This window comes from Pyrus communis, chromosome 2 (assembly GCF_041283825.1).
Source record: "Pyrus communis isolate YQ-2024b chromosome 2, ASM4128382v1, whole genome shotgun sequence".
NCBI classification, from domain to species: Eukaryota; Viridiplantae; Streptophyta; class Magnoliopsida; order Rosales; family Rosaceae; genus Pyrus; species Pyrus communis.
The window spans coordinates 23613322-23637505 of NC_142566.1; the positions used below are offsets into that span (position 1 = coordinate 23613322).

At 37.3% G+C, this 24184-nt stretch overlaps 2 protein-coding genes across 3 annotated transcripts; one reads left to right on the forward strand and one right to left on the reverse strand.

Annotated features, from left to right (window-relative positions):
• Positions 1 to 17: 17 nt before the first annotated feature.
• Positions 18 to 8679, reverse strand: LOC137747591 (uncharacterized). Of its 2 annotated transcripts, none has more exons than XM_068487725.2 (11): positions 7609 to 8679; positions 6454 to 6730; positions 6097 to 6282; positions 5857 to 6009; positions 5265 to 5723; positions 2793 to 5090; positions 2145 to 2344; positions 1903 to 2058; positions 1350 to 1584; positions 940 to 1247; positions 18 to 692 (listed from the first exon to the last, which is right to left on the reverse strand). In XM_068487725.2, the coding sequence occupies exons 1-11, from the start codon at positions 8361 to 8363 to the stop codon at positions 362 to 364; spliced, it is 5358 nt and encodes a 1785-aa protein (XP_068343826.2). In that variant the 5' UTR covers positions 8364 to 8679; the 3' UTR covers positions 18 to 361. The 2 variants fall into 2 exon arrangements, with proteins under 2 accessions (XP_068343826.2, XP_068343827.2); XM_068487726.2 differs by having other exon boundaries at positions 6454 to 6684; positions 7609 to 8591.
• Positions 8680 to 17616: 8937 nt separating this feature from the next.
• Positions 17617 to 18374, forward strand: LOC137748418 (auxin-responsive protein SAUR76). Its single transcript, XM_068488561.2, has one exon. The coding sequence runs from the start codon at positions 17708 to 17710 to the stop codon at positions 18071 to 18073; it is 366 nt and encodes a 121-aa protein (XP_068344662.2). The 5' UTR covers positions 17617 to 17707; the 3' UTR covers positions 18074 to 18374.
• Positions 18375 to 24184: the final 5810 nt, after the last annotated feature.

Below are 24184 nucleotides of genomic sequence, written 5' to 3' on the forward strand. Positions count from 1 at the left end.
TAAGGATCGAATGCAGATTTACAAAAAAATGGCAGGTTGTCATTTTTATTTCTTGTTTACGTACATAGAATCGGAATAAGAATGAATTTACATACTCAGGAATTACAAATGTAACGTACAGGAAAAACCTAGTTACAAAATTTGCCTGCAGCGCGTATGAGGTCGCAAATATATACACCACGTCCATCGCCTTGGCGAGTTGTAGCATTGGCGACGAAAAGGTCACATGAAGCACTCTGAACTTTTGAGCAACATTTCCATTCTGAATCTCCCATACTTGATTCCGGTGACCTGCGGCTGTTTGTGCTACAAGGCATCAGTATCCGGGCAAACACTACCGGTAAGCAAGAAGACCGCCACACTATTCACCACCGTGCTGTTTTTTAAATTCTTCAATTGTCCTTTCCACATTCTCTTTACGAAGAGGCTGCGTAGGGTACAGAACTAGTGCTAAAACTAAGGTGACTGCAAAACCAATTAGCCCACTAAACGGTTGGAATGGCTGTGTCCCCATAATCCAAGGAAGAAAGTTAGCCCGGTAGGTTAGGAAGCCACCTCTCTGTATGATGAAACTTGAAGCGATAATTCCTGCACGTAACCCAATTGGAATCGCAAGGCTGCCTTCGCTTCTTTGCCGAGCACCTGCTAAACTCAAAGATAGAAGCCATAGTCCTGGTACTGATAGCGGAGACCTGAAATTCCATTGAAATATAAAGAACTGTTAGATTTGTCTTGCACGTCGTCAGCAGAAAGCATTATATAGAAGATTCCGGTATTGCATTGCACGTATCTTGTGTATGGCACAACAATAGCAGAAACTGAGGCCACCTAAAAAGCTAAAAGGTATAGCAAATATCGATTCCAGTTACCATACAGAAGACAAAAAGAAAGCACTGGTTCTAGGAGGCGATGAGTAAAATAAAATGAATAGAAAGCAACCTCTGGGATAAAGCGAACACAAGTCCTGATATAATTATTCCTCGATGATATCCAAGATCTGCAGCAATTTCTTGGGGCAGCCATGCCCTGAAAAGCAATTCTTCCACAAGACCAATACCAGTAGCTACTACAACTCCTTGACCAACCGTCATAAGCCCTTGCGTATACACTTTGAGCCGTGCCACAGCATCCAAAGAAGACGGAGTAGAAGGCCAGGCAAGATTCACACAGCCAAGTAGTGCGCTTACAGAGTGTATTGACAAAACAAGGACAACTCCACCAATCAAGCCCTTCAAAAAATCACCTAACTGCAAGCAAGGAGATGAAAAATCATACAACTGCAAGTAAATAACACTATCTTATTTTGCATGATCTTAGAGTACACGTCCACAATTTCAGCTAACACATACCTTTGCAAATGACGTTAAATCTAGCCCATATCTGTGAAGAGGATTTTCATATCCACGTATTCTTTTACCCCATATCACAACAAGTATCATAAAAGCAGTGTAGAGGCCAACAATGCAAGCAAGTTCAGCAAATCTAGATGATGTATTGGTTGCCCAGCTTTGCAAAAATGATGGAAGTAGTGGAATGATGATTGGCGACCACAAAACAAGAACCATACCGACAAACCCAAAAATTCTACAGAAGCAAATCAGGATAAAAGAACATATCAGGAACTAAAATAATCAAGAACAAATTTTTGTACATAATAAAATGATCGCCATGCAAACCAAAGGAACTTAACAAACTAAGGGAAATCAGATCACTGATTTTACGAATGCATGATGCAACATACATATAAAAGTTCCACTTTGAAACTCTCTTAATAGTCGTAAACTATATGGATTGGCATGCAAGATTAACTTCTTGAACATAGAAATTTGTACTCTAAATAATTTCGAGATAAAGATTCTCTTTCTTTTCTAAAGCAGTAATTAGAATTAACCTACACAATACCTCTGGATTAAGGGACGCTCAGCTATATGAAGAAATTGGATAAGCTTATCGGTCAAACTCATCGCACCACGTAGACCACCCCAAAGCAAAGCAGCTTTTCCAACTAACCTCAACATGCCACCCCTTTGTCCCAAGTCTGCCAACATTGCGACCAATCTATTTGCAAAGGGGTTACAAAATTAGTAAAAGAAAGAAGTGGTACGTCTCTATATATTGGAAATACATATGTTTTGTGCTAATACCTTTCTTGATCCACTTCACCACCTTCCTTGGTGGGTACCACAGGAGCAGCAACTGACATGGCTTTCTCAGCGAGACTTGTGACAATGTTACTTTGGTTTTTCTCAGCCTCTTCAAACTTGTCAGGCTCCTTCTGACCTTTACCTTTCACCAATGACTTGGACAAACTCTCGCCAGAAGTTTCATCACCTTTGGACGAATCCTGTGTGTTTGTATATATGCATAATAAGTAGCAACATAAAAAAAACAGATAAAGTCAGCTGATTTTTGTCATCACAAAGAACAAAATCAAATAAACAAAACAATAGAGGATAAGGCAATGGAATCTGACATAGTGACATGGACATCATCTTAGGCAGCTCTCGTATTGAGAACAATAACAGAACACCAAAGAGAAGGTAAATACAAAGTAACTGATTTTGAACAAGATCATGTTAAGCAGTGGGAATAATGATGATACAGCTGCCTCAATAGAAACAGGAAGTTTTCTGTAAGTTAATCTCAAATACAACACTATGCTGTCTGGTAACTACCAAGTTGGACAGTAGTTTAAGAAATACAAATCCCTAAAAACAATTTTGCATGGGCATCTACTTGTATAGCTACCATTTTAAGAAAACTAAAAACGTCTGAATAAATGAACATATTACCTGGTGCTTCACGAACAATGCAGATGCCCCTAGGGCAGCTGTAACAGCACCAACCATAACACTGTTGTTGATATTCTTCAACCCAGTCTTTTCCCCTTCCCTGTTAACTGAACTGTCCACGCTAGCATTTTGATCAGATTTATCAACAGGCATGTGGTGAATCTCTGTGCCACTAGCCTTGCCCAGATCTTTTTTTCCAGATACTTTTGCTCGACTAAGCGTCAGGGCTTCTATTCGACCATAATTATGGATCGTAACCACATCAAAATATTTTCTCAGTGCCGCTAGGCTTGAGCCTACTATAACACCAACTGGCAGCACTCTTCTCAAGTGACTAGTGCCCTGAACAGCAGATGATATGGCTCTTATTATATGCTCACCATGGAGAGTACCAACTTTTTCCGTAGTGCAGTCAATAATACTATGGTAATCAACTTCCAAACATGGAGCATACTTGTCATGTCCAACATCAAATGAAACTGCATTTGCCACTTTTTCCATTTCTTTGTAAAGATAGGGTTCCATCCGTTTCATGTCATCCGCACTTATTCTGCGACCCACTTCAATCTTCAAAGTATGCAATACAATATTTTTCACAAATTGCATAAACTCCTCTATTTTCTCTTCACCAATTTCAACTCTCCCCTCAATATTTTCCACCGTTTCATATTCTTTCACTGGTTCCTGATGCTTTTCTGTATCTAATATTACATATGATGGTTCGATAACTTTACCATTTACCTTTGCAGGAGAATGGGTGTGAATATTTCTGTCAACACCCCTATGAGTTGCAACGTTACCAACAGAACTTTCAACTTGTCCCGGTTGTTCTAAGAGCTTCCACTGACCTTCTTCTGGAAAATAGTCCAACAACAGAGCAGCGGTTGAATCTAAATCAAGTGATTCGTCAGGTACCTTTGAAACGAGAGTATTCACCCCATATGGAATTGAAGTTACAGAAAGCGGCGGCTTCTTTACATGATTAAGTTTGTCTACACTTCCAGCAAGAAGATTTGTACCAACTAGTTGATCCTTCTTTTCATTTTTATCATCACCTACACTGTTAACTGCATCACTTCCCTGAGAACTGTTCAAACCAATCCCATAAGCTGATGAGGGGCTTTGATTAGACTTCTCTACCCATCCATTTGGTGCATCATTTTGCAAATCCGCACCATTCTCAGGGTGATCAGATACAAGGACATTGCTTAACATATCCATCTGTACATTTTTGTCAGTCTTACTTGCTTCTGAATCTTCTTGACTACTGACATGACTGACATGGTCCTTTGCAGATTCAGACTCTGATACAGAATCATCTTCTTTTACTACACTTTCATGTGAACTCTCCTCCATTTGAGTTATTATATTTTCTATAACACCAAAAACATTGTTGACTGCCATTTGGGTGTTATCATCCATCCCTGTCAATGCATTCAATGCCTCAGAAACGCTGAAGTTCTTACTTTGGTCCACCACGGGCTGCACATTCTTATTATCCTTCTTTTGATTATCATTGTCTTCCTCTTTCTTTGTGTCTAACGGAGTGATTCTACCATCTTGGTCTTTCTGCTCCTCAACAATTGCTTCCTCAGTACCACCAACGATTTCAGCCTGGCTGGAATTGTTAGGGGTCGTTTCTAGTTCTGAACCCTTTTCACTATTGGAAAGATCTTCAGGAGCCTTTTCCTTGGAAGACTTGTCATTTCCTGATTGGCTAGTGTCCTTTCCAACAGAATCAGAAATATCACTTTCCTGACTGCTCAACGATTGAGACTGGTCTAGATTTAAAAACTTTTCACTATTGGAAAGATCTTCAGGAGCCTTTTCTTTGGAAGAATTATTTCCTGATTCGCTGGTGTCCTTTCCAACAGAATCAGAAATATCACTTTCCTGACTGCTCAACGATTGAGACTGGTCCAGATTTGAAATCTTTTCTGATCCCTCTGAGGGAGGATCCTCTGATTCTAATCCCCCTGGACGCTTGTTTGCATCAGGTAGTTTGTTAGTTGAGCTGTCCACCAGATCATCCTTTTTCAACAGATCTGATGAACGATTGTCTTTCTGTACCCCTTCTGAACTTGATGTTCCCATGACCTTGTCTTCGATCTTTGACTTTAGACCTGAAGACATGTCAGGAATCCGAGCAATACCCAAAAGTTGATCAAACTTTAGGTTTGTGCCTTGAGTATGCAGAGCTCCAGAAACAGCAGATGTTAGCTTTCCACGAACATCTTCCGGCACTGCATCTTGCAAAGCTTTCATCAGCGTGTCTCCTTGATCAACTGCTGCTAAGACCTGGGCCCATATACCACATAAATGTGAGATAAATACATATTGGGTACACAATTTTATTCTGATGGACCAGAACCAAACATAGAGAAGACCAGAGACCCAAATTAACATATAAAATTAACATTAACACAACCACAAAAGTAAACAATAGCGTAAAACTGCAATTTCGAGCACCACCTTCTTCTTCTTTTCTTCTGTAAGAGTATCAGGCATGGTTACATCTAGCATATTCATCACAACTTCTGCTGTCTGTAACACTTGACCTTTTTCACCTACAGGACTGACTTCCTCCTCATTGACCAATTCTTGATCATCAGATTTAGTCTGATCCGGGGAACCATTTTCCACACACTGCAACCCTGTGTTTTGGACCTCTGACTTTCTCAAAGAGTCCTTTCTGGATCTTACCCAAAAGCTAGCAGCATTATCATTTTCTTCAGGCATACTGTTTGCGGGACCTGCGGTATTTCCATTTAAGGAATCTGACTGGGCAAGATCCACCAGCTTGGCACCACTATTGTTGGACAGTCTGCCTTCCACAAGAGATAATCCTTCTGAAGGGTCTATGGGTAGGTCTACATCTTTAAGAAGAGGGTGACGGCCCTTCAAAAGTCCAAGCTCTACTGCTGTGAGCCACTGCACATACCACATGCATTCTTATCAGAATATTAGAATGCAAACTTAGATCCCATCAAAATCTTCAACATGGGGTGGTTTAATGATACACAAAAATTATTCAAGCTCAAAGAGAAATAAACTCATTAATTACCTCAATTGTTAAGTGCTGGCACCAAGACACTGCAGATCTACCACCATCCATAACACTAGAAGGCAAGTAAGAACACAAAAGTAGGCTTGTGAATGGATTTTCTGCTATCAAACTGCGTGGAACTGAGAAGAGTGGTGCTGAGCCATCGTTTTTCTGATAAATTGACATAATATGAGCATAAAATGAACAAGCTTGTCAATATTGAAGAAGACTGCATTGAGTTGACAACTATGTAGGTACCTGTATAAATAGGACAGGGATCTTTACATTCCCAATCACACCTCTTGTACTTGATTTGGAATAAAAATCCTCAATGGCCTCATAACCATAAGATACAATGGAGATTGCTTTGTCGAAATCACGAACAGATTTTGCTGAAAGAGCTTGTTCCACATCAAACCCTTTTGATTTTCCTTGAAACAGTTCCTACAAAACCAGGCATGCATATAGCATAATTTCTAGCAGTAAGGGGTAGGTTACGTTAACAAAATGGTTGAACATAGTTGGAAACCACGTTAAGAATTTTAAGTAACAATTTGTTTCATAATAGATGGAATGCACTTGCACTATACTAGAAGTTTCAAGCTGGTCATCCACCTTGTTAGATCTCAAAATATCTATGAGACCATCAGTGAGATTCTCGTCAATAGCCATCTGATGAGGAGAGGACCTAGTGGCCTCCTCTAAGTCAAAGGGATTGTCAATGCAGGTGGCAGCTGTAAGCGGTGTGCTCTCCCCAGCTTCTGCCAGGTACTTTGTCAACATGTTAGCACCATAACCCCAGCCAACACCCATCAACGTGGTCCATGGCCTAGCCTTAGTAATGAACTGTATAGCAGTGGAGATATCATCGCTGTCAGCAGCTGAAAATAACCTACATAACATGAAGTAACTTAAGTAGCCCTACCAGGGATGGAGCTAGAAATTTCTTCTAATGGGGGAAACCCAAAAAACAACTAACAAAACCTTATTATGGTATCGCTTATACCTAATATGATAATGGGGATGATTTCAAACGCTGATATATCACAATTTCAATGTTACGAAAAATTCAGTGTAGTAATGAAAAGTGGCAAAGTGAAGAGAAAAATATTAAGCGGGAGAGGGGTTTTACTGTTTAAATGATGGAATTTTTGCTCAATATTTGATATTGGGGGTATGCTTGATGTTAGATACATATACATTCTTCAAATGTAACAAGTGTAATATATAGCTGCAGTCTACAGCTTAACAATGAATTGCTTGAGTGGGGGCATCTACCCCCAGTGGGTCTTCATTGGCTCCATCCATGAGCCCTACGATCACCACTTTGTGATTCTCCCAAAAAGCACAAACAGAAAAGAAAAAAAAATCCACAACAAAACCAGAGGCACTTTGTTAACTGTATATAACAAAGGCAATACTAAATCCAAGATACCGAATTTCCAACCATAACCCCTTGTTCAAGTTTTGAACTTTTTGATACAAGTGATATTCTACTTTGAACTAAGCTAAATTATGAGGAGGATTGAACTTGGGTGCATACGGGCAGTACACCCGTTCTCTCCAATGCGGCTCCGCCCACGGCTGCTCCAAGTTTTTAACTTCAATTCACAAACACATGATCCTAGCCTTCCAAAAAAAAAACCCAAAACAAATGCAGACCCATTTCTTAGCTATATGCAACAAGGGCAATACTCAATCCAAGATATCAAATTTTCTGAAAATAACCCAATATTCCAAGTTTTGAATTGATTGAGAGAGTTAACATACCGCGGAGTGGTGAGCGGCGAACCGGCGCAGCCCCTCGGGTTCATAACAATCGGAAGGCAGCCTCGCCTGAGAGCTTCACACACGAACGACCTGACACTCCAATCCAAGCTTCCCATTGACGAGCCCGGCACGAGAACCAAGGTGGTATCCAAGCCATGCTCTTCTCTCAAATCCAAATTCGCCGGCCAATCCAAAGATATCACTCCTCCGTCGTCCGTACTTATACAAAGTCTCTGATACTCCAATTTCTCCTCCAAAAAACTCCCCGCTTCGCTACCCGAATAGAAACGAATTCTGCCGCTGCTCAACCGCACGAAGTGCCTGTCCTCCTTCACCAGCTTCTCGTTCACGTCTTCTAGCAGTTCGCTGCCTTGAAACGACACCGACGGACACCGTAACAGCACGAACCGGTTAAATGGCGTGGGACTGGTGAACAGCACCCACTCCCCGATATCCGAGTCGGATTTCCACTCGACGGGTTTCGAACCCGGACTCGAATTCGAATTGTTGGCGAGGAAGAGGGCGGCGCCGGAGACGATCCCCAGAACCGGAGCGATGAATTCCAGGGAACTGGAGGACGGGAATTGGGAAATGAATTCGTGGAATGGGATTCCGCCTCCGAGCTGGCTTCGCGGGGCCAGTTTGAGTCTGCGGCGGCGGAAGACGCGGAACTCGCGGATCTGGAAAGCGTGCCTGGGCGAGAAACGGGGAGTGAAGCCGGAATAGTGGGGAAGATTCAAGCTCAGACTGCTCATCGTTTTTGGGTTTTCGAAAAAACAAGAACCGGAAATCGGGTTTTTTGAAAACTCTGGAGTTCGGTTTTTATTTTTCGGGTGGGGAAGAAGTGATGGGGAATCAGAGATGAGAGAGAGAGTTCTAGAGAGAGAAAGATGTAGAAAGCTGTGATGGAGAGTGACGTGGGCGGTGGAGAAGAAGACGGTGGATGGAAACGGAAAGTAAGTTGGAGGGATCCGACCTTGATTGGTCAGAAGAAGAGGCGGGTGCGTTTTTACCCGCGAATGGATCCCAAGAAAGGAGCTTCAACGGTCCGTATTTCCAACTAAATTCACTAAAAGGCAGAGTTACGAGAGCAACCAGTATAGAAAGTTCCACGGTCCATATATTATTGTCCATACATTATGATTTTAGCGGCGGGAAGGCCGTGCCATGTGGCACAAGTGTCCCTTCCCAGGAAAAGTGAGTCATGGGGGTTCCACGTGTACAAAATTTTAATTGTAACGGGAATATAAGTAGTATATCACGTGTTTTAATATAAATTGTGGGAAATTTTATTTTTTAAGTTATTAACTTTTAAGCACACTTATCCCACTATTTGTATAATGACATGTAATGTATCACTCCGTATACCGATCACATTGAAAAATCTCAGAAGTTAAGGGCAGGTGCACAATTAAAGCGACGTTTTAATTTTATAATATAATGCTACGTGAAATGAAAGAAAATTTAATATGTAATAGGAAATTGTTATTTGTACTCTAAAAATTTCATTTCGTATTTTAAATTTTTATAATTAATAAAAAAAATTACATTTTTAAGAAGCGTAAAATAAAATTTTTAAAATGCTAATAATAGCTTTTTATGTAATATTGTATTATTAGATTGAGTATCATCACAACGGTGTAGTCAATCAATTTAAGTTTGATTTTTTGTACTAGTAGTGCTACTCCAATGGCAACCGTCACTTCGTCATTAAGAGCCATTTTTGAGTAATTGGTCTCCCCCAATTCCTAAAAAAATAAATTTTTATTTTTTCTGAACATTTTGTGAGGTGGGTCTGGAATTGAATTTGAAAAAAAATCAGGAAATGAATTTGAAGTAATGAAAATGGTGGTGGTGGTTTTTTTTTTTGGGGGGGGGGGGGGGGGAACGACGGGGCGGGCGGTGGGGAAGCTACTACTAAGATTGTCGGGATTTAAGAAGTGTTTAGATGCAATAATTTATGAATTCGTTTGAAAATGCTTTTAAAATAATTGAAAATGGTTTTAGAAACAATGTTTTAAGGTTCCGAAAGTACTTAATATAAAGTGGTTTAAAAAATATTTTTACTATTTTCGCTTTCAACCATTTTAAATGTACTTATAAACAATCCCAAGTGTTATGTCAAAGTGTTGATGCAACTAGGTAAGTATTGATGCACTATTTAAGTATTGATACAACCATACAAGGACCTCACATATTAGAACAATATGTTACGGGCAATGATTTTCACTCTTTTTAGCCTCTTACATTCTCCTATTTAATTATGACTGTTGATTTCTTTTTATTTATTTAATCCAATAACTATCAATATATGGAGTTTTGTGAAAAGCTAAAAAGGTATGAAAAAATTATTTTACTATGTTAAACGCATGAGTGTATTGTTAGAAAGTTGTCAGTGACCTGTGTGTCATGGACTCTTAGATATAGCATGCGTGCAGAAATGTAACTGTGTGATCATTGTACATGTAAAGTCCTTGTTCCCAACATGTTAAAGGTTGTTACATATGCAAATCAGAATAAGAATAAAAAAGAATTGTTATTATTACTTCAAAACAGTCTTTCATATTTGATGAGAATCGAACCTAAGATGACACACCCCGATCGAGATCAGGACGTGCTGGCCGTCACGTGGAAGTGACGAAGCCATGTGCACAGTGCAGAAGCTAATAAAATAGTAATGTAAGTAGTACGAATAAATAAAAACTGGTTTTACAATAAGTACTAATAAGTGCAACACCTAGTTCAGAGCAAGCCTAAAGCAGTCCAGATGGAAAAGATACGACAACAGTACACCCGAAGGTGGCCCTACGCTGGTGAGGGTCTGTCAGAAATGCCGGAAAGCCCTCTGGGAAACCACCGAACCTGCTAACCAACTAGAACCTGGAGGGGCGCAAAACAAAAGCGTGAGTGGGCAAAAACAAAGCTTTCGAAAACCATTTATAAATACTTTCTTACCCCTCGCCGTAAAATCTGTATACTTCCTAGAAAATAGATATACGTATATATATACGAAACATGCTTAAGAATATGCCATGCCAAAATCTCATAATGAAATGCAAGTGCTCAGGTATAAATCATATCAATAACATATAATCTAGTAGCCGGAGTCACCTAAAGTGACCTGTACGGCTGCATCTAGAGCTTAAATCTCAATCTCACTATCTGAACCTGCACACGAGTCGGAACCACCTAAAGTGGTCTGTACGACAGGCCTGGGTGTAATACATATATACGCTCTAGTGCTACGATCACGTGAAGGCTGGGCGAATAATCGCGGGTTACCTACGAGTCGGAACCACCTATAGTGGTCTGTACGACAGGGCTGTGCACCTAACTTGGATCCAAGCTGAGCGTGTGGTGCGGGAGGTGAACATCACGTGAAGGACTGTGCCCTACTCTGGGCGGGAGCACTAACAACGGGGGTGCAGGTTATGAGCTCTCTAAACATCTCGTATCACTACTGAAAGTAAACATGCATAACACTTACCTGGCACTTACCTGTGCGTCCACGGCACCATATATGCATATAAATATGTATATGAATAATAATGCAACCAACGATGCACGACCAACAATACAATAATGCATGGCATATGGAAATTAACGATTTAAACTCAATTTCTGGGAAAATATATGTATATAGGTATATACGGAAAACCAAAAGCTCACTCACTGGTATGTAGAAGGGTTGTAGCCCCCCTGCCTCGAGTGACCACGCTCGTCTTCGGGATAGGTGTCACCTATATGCGAAACAACTACAAAAACGTCAATTTAAAAGCACATAACCAACCTTTAGAAATAATTTCTCATACATTGCTCAAATTAGACAAATGAATATACCAACGTGCTCTACACAACCTCAGGAACACACCCAAATTTTTAGAAAAAAATTTCACCGCCGCATGCGCCCCCACGCGCCGGCCACGCGCAGGCACGTGCCTGGCACGCTGATGGCGTCAACTGACGCCGTTAGGAATATTCCGTTAGTTTTGACAGATTCCGTTAACGGCGTCAGGAATATTTCGTCTCCTTCTCCGGCGAACCTCCGGCGCCATCGCCGGCGCCGGAAAACTGGAAAATTTTCAAACTTCAATATCTCGTTCGTTTTTCACCCAAATTTGACAAACTTGGTACCAAATTGAAGCTTAGGACTAGAGGAACACAATTAAACTACTTTCAAGGGTTAAAAACCACGAAATCTCACCTGTCAAAACGATCCAACTCCGGCCAACTTCGAATACAGTGATCCCGACGTCCAATTCCTTCAAACGAACTACTCCGAGCCTCCTTGGGACCTCACCAAGCTACCTACGAGCTTCAAATTTCCTAAAACGTGAGAAATCACGTTTGCATGAATAGTACCCCAAATCGGACTTCGTGGAATCGACGTGAAAACGTTGATATTCTTACCTGAAAATGGTAAGGTTGGGCTCCTACAAGCTTCACGAGTTCGAATATGGGTTTAGTTTCTTCGATCTGTGGAGGTTTAGTGTGCTTGTGTGTGTGTCCGTACGTTTTCGAAGGAAGAGGAAAGGAATGGGGCTCGGGACAGGTGCAGAGAAACAGGGAGAAAGGTGGTGGTGTGTGGGAAGATGTGTGTGGCTCCAAACATGCCAACCAAACTCAAAAACAACAAATGAACGTAAAGAAATCAAACTAGGGGCAAAATTGTCCTTTCACACGTGCGTTAAAATGTTTCTGGGACGGGCTGTCACATAAGATCTCTTATTAACAAATGAAGAGAAATACCACTAGACTATAGTACTAAGTAGATCTATTTATTCTTTAATTATTAGTTAACGAGTAATTTTATTTTTAAAGTGTCAATGATAACTCTTAGAAATTAACTATACACATATGTCTAATCGTGATATGCTCACAAAGAAAAATCACTCTTTTCATTTTTCTAGCTAGTTATGTAATTTTACTTCAGTATTTCGTGGCATTGAGCGATACGGGTTTTTATTTTTTTCTCAAGTGGCCCAAGTACACTCTTCGATTTGAACGGGCCTTAATGTATCCAGCCCGCATTTTAATCTCAAACGGACCTACCAAGAATCCAAACCTCTTGTTAGTCTTGGAATAGTCCACTTTCTTCAATGGATACTTCTTAACGATGAAACCCATTAGGCAGGCCCACCCTCATTCTCTTGTGAAAACATCATGAACTTCAAATCCTTCGATTCCAACAGCACAGTGGGGAGGTTTAGGTTTGTTTACCACCGTTAGCTCGTTATATGCAAGAAGTTATTCCCTTAACTGTAAGTAACAATCTAAAGTACTTACAAATACACCATATTAAAACTATAAAACAAAAAATGTTTTTCTTTACGTATGGCAAAGTCTAATTTGTCCGCAAGAAGCCAATTATTCTACTATTCTTTACCTTCATTAGAACCTTACCTGAGTGGGATAAAACCCGAGTTGGAGAAAAATAGTGTCGCAATTCAATTAAATAACATCTATGACATCATCTACAAAGCAGTGTTCTCTCTTCTTGAGTTCGAATCCTTTTAGTTATAGTTTAGATGAGTTTGTCGTAGAATATTGCTTGTATATTGAAAAATAACATCTATTACATCATGTTATAGTGTTTTCCATTTTCTTTCAAATTTTTTTGCACAACATATTAGAGTATTTTACTTGGTGCATGACCAAACACAATGTCAGTAAATTTACCTAGTAAGTTTATTATCTTATTCTCTGATTCTTAACGTCTATGATAACAGATAAATGCGAGCCTCATAAATTAGCAAGACAAAACTAACATAACCATGGGTGGGAATGAATTTTAGACTCGTATTTCACATGGCACGTCTTAGGTTCGATTTTTGGTGCTTGTAAATCACACAATGGTGGTCAGGGGAAGGCTGAAATGCCTCTGTGAGTCTTTCTAGCTCCCGGAAAGATGGATTGTCGTGGCGAAGCCACCCACTAATCTCATTTGAAAAAAAAAAAAAAAAAAAAAAAAAGATAATTGCATTAATGTATAAATGAGGTCGACCAGATTTTCTTAAGCACATGATTTGGAACCTATATTATTTACCCATTGCTACAGAAATAGAGAGGCATCATATTGTGGTCTTGTCTCTACTTATTTATCTTAAAACCAATCAAGATCTTTTAATATTTTGTTCCAATTTATTTTATCCAATCAGTAGGAATCAATTTGAAAAGTTTCTTGTCCATACTAATGTTTTTAATTTTTCTTAATAAAAAGAGCAAATAATTATATGGTTCACAAAATGTGATTAAAGATTTTGTTCATCACGTGCTCTTTGTCACATACCCGCCTGCAAAATATGAGATTGTGTCTCTAAAAGAGAATCAGATTGCATATCTCTATTATTTACGCCATTTTCTGCTCTTTGATTTTTGACCAAACTTATTTAACATTACAGTTTAGTTGTATTTTTTTTATTTGTAAGTAAGAAATTTTAATTTGTCTTCCTTTTAATCACACAAATTTAATATCATATTTGTTATGAATAACTCATTGTATGAGTTAGCTTACCTCACTTCACCTGCCTAGTGCCTAATGTAAATATAATGTTGTTGTATAGAAACAACCGACTATAAACTGATGTATGAATATGTAGGAGGACATGAAGAATCTTAAACATCTTTTCTTCCGATGACTCTCAACCACCTATCACGTTTTTGTTTTATTTAATCCATTAATCTTTTGATTCCTTATAGAGATTAGGGTCGTCTTATTAGTGCTTAAGTAGACATGTTGTTTTATTTGCAGAGCTAATGAATGAATAAGATTGAACTAACAAGTCCGATGATATATACTACGCATCGGTCACAATTAGTTGATGTTATCAACAGTTACTTACGAACTAAATCATTGGATATAACATGACAAGATTATGTAAAGTAAATAAGATACTCGAAATAAAAAAAGAAAGTGTTGACCGTAAAAATGCAAAGCCTACGCTGCATGTAAGTCGAGCAACTATTGAGCTAACTACATCGTTTTTGTAAATGTGGGTATGCCAACTTGCGAACGAGCTTGGTTGGCCGAGTAAAATAGATGAAGTAGTGGTGGTATTGATTGCACTGCTAACAGCTTCTACACCTGAGCAACTGTAGTAAAAAAAGGAACACTTCTCGGCCTAGGGTTCTAGAACCTGAAGACAATCTTGCTTAATTCACTGCAAAGTTCAAAATCTTCTCTACTGGGTTCGACAACTTCAACTATATTTGTGAGAATATAAGTGAGGAATCGCTATCAAGCTATACGGGCAAAGGTACTCAAAGGAGATGATTGTGTTTATGATGAATGTGGCTCGATCGTTTGAATGTCGAACTGTGAAGTACAAATGAGAGTAACGGATCATAGAACACCTCACTTCTCGGGGCTAATGAAGTGGCCTCTTTAGGCGAAAGAATTAAGAATTCTCGGCCGAGAGAGACTTGAATAGATAACCAACCAACTAGAAGCAGTGGTGTTTACTTGTCCAAACCGAAGATGCTTCGCCTGGGTCTACAGTTCCAGTGTTATTTACATATTCAAACTGAAGATGTCGCAGATTGTCAACACAGTGTATGTATTGACGAGAGGGTTGGGATACTTAGTATTTTTGTTAGGGTTGTGAGAAGGGTTTTCACATGGAGTGAGGGTTTTCTACGTTGCAAAACCTCTTGTATGTATAGGGATAATTCTGTAATGGCCAAGTATACCAAATAGTATAGTTCTAATAATATTTCAATTATGCGGCATAATATACTTGGACTTATTCTCGGTCAAAACTCTATAGCAACCAAATCTCACCGTCTTCGACTAGGACTCTGAACATAAATTGATTCAGCCCTTATCCGGAAAACAATCATGATCCTTAATTTATGGGTCGAGTACGGGCTAAATCGGGACGAAACAGAAAATAAATAATTAAGATACTTACACAACTAATTAATAAAACTAGTTATTAGTGTAATGCATGGTCCTTCTTTTCTTAGACTTCTAAATTCAATTTTCTCGTATGAAAAAGACATAACACAACAAAATTTGTTTAAACTGATTTGTGGAGAACATGACATGATAAAAACATTTTGCACTATCTAGTATTAAACAATCAAATTGCAATTAATTAAATATCAGCTGGTTAGGATCAACCATTATTGTACACACAATATTCGAAATAATTTGACAAGAAAATGAGTCCATTACCACTCTAGTTCTACAACTTATACATAGTTGCACAAATCCACGTGGGGGAGGTATGGGTGTGACAAATGCTACTAGTACGTAGACATGGCTCAAATATTCTAGGACATGCTAAGTCCATGTGTTGTTCACATGTTTTTGCCCACCAGCGGCCGTCATGTATCTTTATCAAGATTTGTCATAAAATGCCAAACTAACCACCAATTATGATGTTCATAGTGCCCAATTATTTCGAAGTAGTTACAATATTTTCATCTGTTTCATTTAGACACTTAATTCTTAGACTCATTTTTTAGAGGATATGAATATAACTTGCTACCATTGGACTAGTAATAACTGTCTTTATTTAGCCGGAGAAGCTCTCAAATCTGACTCATAAATCTGATTAAATTATGTTTTTGTGATTTTTTGATATCTAATTGTAACTAGCTTAGTTTTCGCCATACAACTTTGTTGTGGTTGCATAGTCATATATTCATTGTATATCTACGTCTAAAACAAAAGAGTCTATGAAAATTGGTAATATGTTTTGCAGTTTTACACTTGTGTCACACCGCAAAATGCTCTTAATCCACAATATTAATAAAGTTTCAAGTTCGAATCTGACTCCTTCAACAATTTGAAGAAAAAAAAGTGTATCATATTTTACCTACATTTACCGTGATTTATTCTAGAATCCATCTAAGGACATTGCCAAAGCACATTCCGTCGTTGAAACACACCAATTGCCTTAGCACTTAAAGTTATAATATTCTGGAAGATGGAGGCAACGATAATCTTCTTAATTCTCAATTATTTTTAAATTTAATTCACCTTCTCAAATCGTTTACCAAAAAAAAAAACAAAAAAAAAAAACAATGAACAAGTTCAGACAAACTAATGAATTATGGATGGTCGATTTGACGACGACGTTCTTGAAAACACCATTTGCACATGTCTGTCTCTTTCAGTGACAATACTATTGTAATTTGAAATTGAAATGAAAAATATTAGAATAAAATCAGTTTTGTTTTTTTTTTTTTAAAAAAAGGAGTCAATGTATTTCATTCTCATCGTGGAGACCAACAACTTTCTAGTAAGCATCAGACAGCAACAAAACTTTGAAGGAATAATGTGCGGAAATCCGCAAGCTGATTTGCTGTTACTGAACAATTTTATATATTTATATCGTAAAACTGTGAATTTAATTGGTCATCTATGTATAAGGGCCATGATTCTCTAGTGTGTATGGTTAACGTCACACTTTAAAGGGTTTTTTTCTTAAAAAAAAAAAATATTAAATGGTCTTTGAAATTCACATAACTCTTCACTTTCATCTTTAAAATTTAGAATCGATACAAGTGGTTCATGAGATTGTTCACCATCAATCATTTTGATCATTCTATGAGAAATCTCCTTAATTTAAATAGAGAGTATTTTTGTCAAATCAATATTTCTCCTTGAACTGGTGGTTTTTTTAATTTAACAGAGATTTTTCATAGAATGCACCCTATCACTTCTATCAATTTTAAAATAAATATGCATAATTGAGAAAAATGAAAGCACCCTATCACATCTATGACATCAAATTTTGAATGAATTCAATCTAAATACGTCAGAGTAAATACTCTTAATTACTTAAACTATACAACCGACTACATATACATATACCAAATTGATTATTTGCGCCGCAAAGTACATCCTTTATTTTTTAAATTCCTAAAAAGAAAATATTCACAGCACACATAATAATCCCTGTAAATTTCCTCATGCAATTAGCCCCATTAATATATGATATTACAATTACACCCCTTTCGCTTACCTAAATTCCGTTTAAATATGAACCTTCCTTCCCCTTTCCAAATCCCCCAAAAGCAACACAACGCTCCTCAACTCTCAAACAAATCTCTCTCTCTCTCTCTCTCTCTCTGAAAACCATTCGTATCAATGGCCAAAGGTGGGAAGCTAACAAAGCTCAAGTCAGTGCTGAAGAAGTGGAACTCCTTCAGCAAGCAGAACAGCCGCCGCAGCCTCAACTCCGTGGTCTCCGCCGCCGATGACGATTACTCCACCGACGTAATAATTTCAGGAGACCTCCACCCCGTCTATGTGGGCAAGTCCAGAAGACGTTACCTTGTGGCCTCCGACGTCTTAGACCACCCGATTTTCAAGGAGCTGGCCGACAGGTCAGACGACGACACGATCAACGTCGCATGCGAGGTGGTGCTGTTCGAGCACTTGTTGTGGATGCTCGAGAATGCCGATCCACAGCCCGAGTCAATGGACGAGTTAGTCGAGTTCTATGCCTGCTGAGGGAAATATTTACAAGTAATGCCATGTATGTATGTGCATGGTGTGACTAGGTTACTGAGGAAAATAATGAGAGAGGGGTGGGGGTGATTATCTGTGGTCATCCGCACTGGGTAGAGAAAGTTGTACATTGTTAATAGATCATCGGCGTCTGAGGGAAAAAAGATTTGACTGTGTGATTTGATTGCACGGTCGAGGATAATTAACCCAATATTTCACATCTGGGCTGGTGGGAAATTTCGTCAGTTCTGTAATTCTTCTTTGTTCATTCTAAATATATAAATAAATATAACTTTTATGTTTATTTCTCATGGATTATCTTTTCATGAGTACATTTTTATTCAATTCTTAAATGGTATATTATCTTGATTGATATGTATGGTCTATTTTTCAACTCATTACGCTCCGGATTCTGACCTTCACATTTTTCATAGTGTAAATTAGAGTAGCTGTTAATTACCCAATTTAAAGGACTATGATCTAGTTAGGTAACTAATTTAACTTGTGACATTTGGGAATATAATGCATGTTAATAAACCATGGAGTATTTTTTTGCTGACGAAGGTGTGTGCGACCTTTGTATTTTTATGTCACAAAATTGATGACCTATCAATTGTAACGCTGATGGGTCCTTCAAAGGAGTACTTTTGAAGACCATAAAAATGTGAGATCGACAATTGGTAAGAAACAGAAAAATATAATGGCTGCCATCATGTGTGTACTAATTAAAATGTATTTATTTATTAATTATTCTTCTTTGTTACCTTTTTTTTTTTTTTTTTTTTTATAATTTTAACTTTTTGTGTTAGCTAGTGATACATGGGAAAATGCATGAAAAATAGTGGATCAAGGACGATAAAGGGAGAAATGTACAAGAAAAAATCATATGAAATAAAAACAACAAATGAGAAATGTTAAGGAGTCTCTTTCAAAAGTGCAATTATCTATGGACTCTCTATGATCTCATGTTTTTTGCATAATGTTTTATAATTTTAGCATGCAAATTGACATTAAAGTGTGAGGTGACAAAGATTCCATAAAAAATCTCTCAACCATTCTCATCAATTCCATCATCCTTCTTCATTTCTCGTTTCCTGTATATCTATGCTTTCCTCATATATAAGTAGAAACTAAAAAAATAACGAAATGATTATCAACCGTCCTTAACCGTTGATTTGTTTTAGAAAGCCATATTAATTACTTGATGAGATAATTAAGTTCCCGCTGTATAAATAACCTAGACAACAAATCCTTGAATAAGACAACAAAACCTTGTAACCTTCATTAATTAATTCAGTGGCATCATATATTATAATATGTCATTATTATGTTATTACCAGAATAAAAAAGTTTATTAAAAGCTAGCTTGGAGGCCTAGCTAGTTGTGTAGATCCTTTTCTCTCTAACCAGACTAACCTTACACTAATCTCTCTGTATTAAGACAAATGATATTACAATTTTGTGTATACAGCCGGCATTGTACTCTTTCAAAAAAGGGTGTAAAACTTTTTCAATTTTTTTTTTCTTTAATACAGGTTGGAGATTTATAACCTATTGTTTCTGATGGTATTTTACTTCAGTAGTTTATGTAGAATTTTAACTCTTTTTATAATATCAGAACAAGTTGTCGCGCGTGTGAAACTTAATGGCCATGTCACCCAATTTGTGTTGTTCACATGTTCGGCATGAAAATTCGTCATATATGAGGGGACGTGTTGATAATGAATCACACATCAATGAGAGGAAGGATCTTGCACAATCTTACAAGTAAATTTGATTACTTCTCATATTGATAATTGATTTTATTGTGGAATCTTAACTTTCTTCAAAATAACACTGAAATAGCCAGAAAAGAAGAAAAATAATAGGCATGTAAAATTAAGTTGGTAGCTGTAAAGAAAATGTTATGTTATGAGACAACAGGGGAATTAGTCAACAACTTTACAGGTGGTACCTTTCGGCAAAAATTAATTAGTTAATTGATTGAATTAAGCTGAACTTTATTATGATTATTAAATTTGATTAAAAATATTCTCACACACATAAAGTCAGAAATGCTTTTTTTTATACATATAGTTTATTAATTCAGAAGCTAATGATTAGGTAGTTCGAGATGCCTTTGCGATCGATATGGATATAGAAATATGATAAATCTAACCGCACGTTTAAATTTTTTGTTTGATTTGTAGTGTTTTAATTGGAGAAAAAAAATAATTAAATAAAATATATGCGAAGTGGAAGACACAAAACTTTGTCGGAATGCATGCATTAGTACCAGTAACGCGTCTTAGCCAAGCTGTGATTGCCATTGCCAACCCGTAAAGCTCTTAAGTCTAAGCTTTGCAGCAGCTTCCACACTTTCTGTCCAGAAGTTCATGCATGCATATATAAATGAAATATTAATCGTACGTGGCGCCATTGAATAAGTTCCAGCCAATGAGCAGGGTTTCTAAAATATATAGTACTTCTCTTGGTGAACGATGTTGCACTTTTCAATTGAATATAAATAAAAATAAAAAACCTTGATAATGGTTTAATCTTTAAAGTCTCGAAAATATTGACAAAGTTTTAAAGACTAGCTAGCAAGCACAATAAGATAAAACATAAAGTTAAACATATAAATAAGACAAAACATAATTTAAAAAGGAAACCATTATTGACTTTCCAAATACTTGTGTAGTGCTCATAAAAAAAAAAAAATTCTTTCTGAATATAGAAAATTTGGAGTGTGAGTAGCAATTTCTTTTTTAAATGATTGAATTAATGAGTTGCAATTTGAAGAGTAATGTCCCAACTTACCAAAAGAAAAAAGTTGGGGCATGAGTTGTGACTGATTCAAAGAGAAACTAAGAACAAAATTGGTAAAACGGAAACATCAAATTCAAAACTAGTTGGCAACGAGTAGAGATCAAGTCATGCTAATTATAACATACGTAGTCAATCCAAAACTAGCTAAAAATGGTAAATAGTGGATTGCAAAGTCGAAATCCATCCCCATTTCGAATTCAAAATCTATTGAATGCTACATGTTCAAACTTTTTCTAATTATACACATTTGAAAGTTGTCATCAACTATCAGATAATGAATAATTTAACATAAGTACAAAAAACTACCTCAACTATTAGTGTCACGACACTTATATACCTCATCTTTTAAAATTGACAATATCTTAGAATTTGTGCCAATATTATATCTTCCGTTAGCTTGGCAGTTTATTTCTCAGTTAAATACTGACGTGGCTTGATCCGAGACCCATTTTCTATTAAAAAATTAATAAAATATTATTAAAAACTAAAAAAAATCATTTAACACTTTTTAAATATTAAAATAATAAAGAAAAGTAAAAAAATTAAAATTAAAAATTAAAAAAAAAAAACCCTCACGTCCCCTTTCCCCACCGCCCCCTTCTCTCTCTTCTCCCCCATCTTCATCTTCTTCCCCTTCCAGCACCCTTCTTGCAACCCAGAAAAAAAAGAAGGAAAAAAAAAAATTACCAATTTATCTTCCCCCACCCCACCACTAGTGATTTTCCCCGACCCCCCTTCCTTTCTTTCCCCCTCCCGTCTTCCCTAAACCCGCACCCACCCTCGCACCCACTACCTACCACGCAAAAAAGGAAAAAAACCCAGATCCCGTTGAGGTGGAATCGGGAAACCTTCGTGATGGGGTGGGAGTGGTGGATTTGGGGTTGGCAGGGGATTGGGTTTTTTTTTGTTGGGGGGGGGGGGGAGGTTGTTGACGAAATGCGTTTGGTTTGGTTTTTTTTTTTTTTTTTTTTTTTTTTTTTTGTTCTTCTTCTTCTGCGGGTTGGGGGGGGGTTCAAATTTTTTTTTTTTTTTTTTTTTTGTTGAAGATTAAGTAGGAAGATGAAAATGCGGGAGAAGAGAGAGAGAGGGGGGAAGGGATGAAGTGAAGGCTTTTTTTTTTTTTTTAACTTTTCTTTTAATATTTAAAAAATATTAAATTTTTTTTTTTTAGTTTTTAATAATATTTTAGTAATTTATTAATAAAAAGTGATCTCCGAATCAAGTCACGTCAGTATTTAACTGAGAAATAAATGGCCAAGCTAACGGAAGATATAACATTGGTACAAATTCTAAACATGAGGTACGACATTTTCAATTTTAAAAGATGAGGTATGAAAGTATCGTGACACTAATAATTGAGGTAGTTTTTTGTACTTTACTATAGCAAAACATGGGAAGAGGTCGAAAGACAGATATACCCCTGAATGACGGAAGTAGCCTAAACTGTCAGGATCGAAGAGAACAAAAACAGAGTTGCAGAAAAAGACGGCATTTTTCGCGGCTGTTGATGAGACAGAGAAAGGGTGCCCCCCGGATGCCAATCATCTTTGCATCGATTTTGGTATCCTTTGGTGAATGGACAGACATGCATCTGTATGAGGGTATTTATGTCATTCTGTCATAAATCAACAAAGTTAGGCGCCAAAAACCAGCCCACGTGGGAGTGTTCCGAGTGCGTCGTCAAATCGGATTTGGCCTTTTTGAAAGACCCCCGTCACCACTCCATGTGATGCAAGGAATTTTTGTCTCTTGAAATCCTATGAAAATATTCATGCATGCATGCATGAGTGAAGAGAATGAATTTAGTCAAAATCTACTTCAATAACAATGTACTAATTATTAGTAAATTATTACAAATCCACCACTACTAAAAACCATTTGGAGATGAAGATGTTTTATAACATTATCTTGTTTTACGATGGAGATATGTATACATATTTAGTATACCACAGTAATGGAGATGAATGTTGGTCTTGTATTATGATGTGAATTTGAACATCGTTAATTTTTTAATTTAACATCTAATCTTACAAATCTATCATTAAAAAAAATAAAATAAAATAAAGTAGAGAGTGGGGGCGTGGGGCGTGGGGGGTGTGGTGGGTGTGGGGTGTGTGTGAGTAGGATTCATCGTATAAAGCGGCCATTACCAAGAAGGCAAAGAAGACATGAGGAAGCGTCAAATTGTAGAGTACAGTAACTCAGTGGTGCGCGCCACGGCAGCATGCAGTCTGTCAGAATCATGAAAACTAAAGAGCCAGCCATGACTTCGAGTGAATTGATTATCTACCATTTTATAAACTTGATGTTGAAAGGTCACTCCACAAATATGGCTCATTATAAGTTCGTTAAACACACACACACACATTAGAAGAAAAAGCTCATCAACCAGAGTCAATGTCTGCGGTAGATTGCTGAATTTTTATTCATAATTCAATTTGATATAAAAATTAGAATCTAATTTTGAAACTTATCTTTATATAATATTGAGAGTAAAAGGCAAAATTGTGCTATATTATCTCTTAATTTATACATCTTTGTAAAACTTCTTAAATTTCGATATGAAATATTTTACATATCTCAGATTGCCAAATAATATATAGGATAAGTTCTACATCAAGCATGCATGTGAAATCCAAAACGTAACTAAGAAATATAAAAAGGAAGCTAGATCCTCTAAAACTTTAAAGCAGTTTTCCTTGTACATTAATATCATATTTTGCAGTCCTAGTTCTCTACCTGATGACTTGATCTATGTGAGAATTAGCAATTTAAAATTAAATATAAAAAAAAAAAAAAAAAAACAAGAGCAAATGCGACGTACCTGCAGAAAGTTTCTATCAACTGAACGATGCGATGCGACGTTTTGTTACACAACAAAAAACTTTTGTAGGCACTAGACTACAAAACCCTAAACCCAAATTGAGGACACGACATGTGATGCCTGAAAGCTGAAATTCAATCTCCCACGTTACCAAACAAACCACTATCCAAAATCTGTGGGTTCCATTCCTTCTATTCCTCCAAACTGTGAGCCCTAGGAAGACTCTGGAGAGGAAGTTCATTTTTTTTATCAGATCAAGAAAGCAAAGTCAAAGAAAGAAAAAGATGTCGCATGCATTCGGTTTGAAACACTGTCACGTAGAGTTATTTTCAAACTACAAGTTTATGTTTTGTTTTTGTTAATATATTGTCTAGAACATCAATATGAGGAAGAGGTGTTGACTATATAATAACATGTAAACGTTTCTGAAAACCTTCATGCATGTGAAATTACCAATTAGAGAAGGGGACCATTAAAGTTTT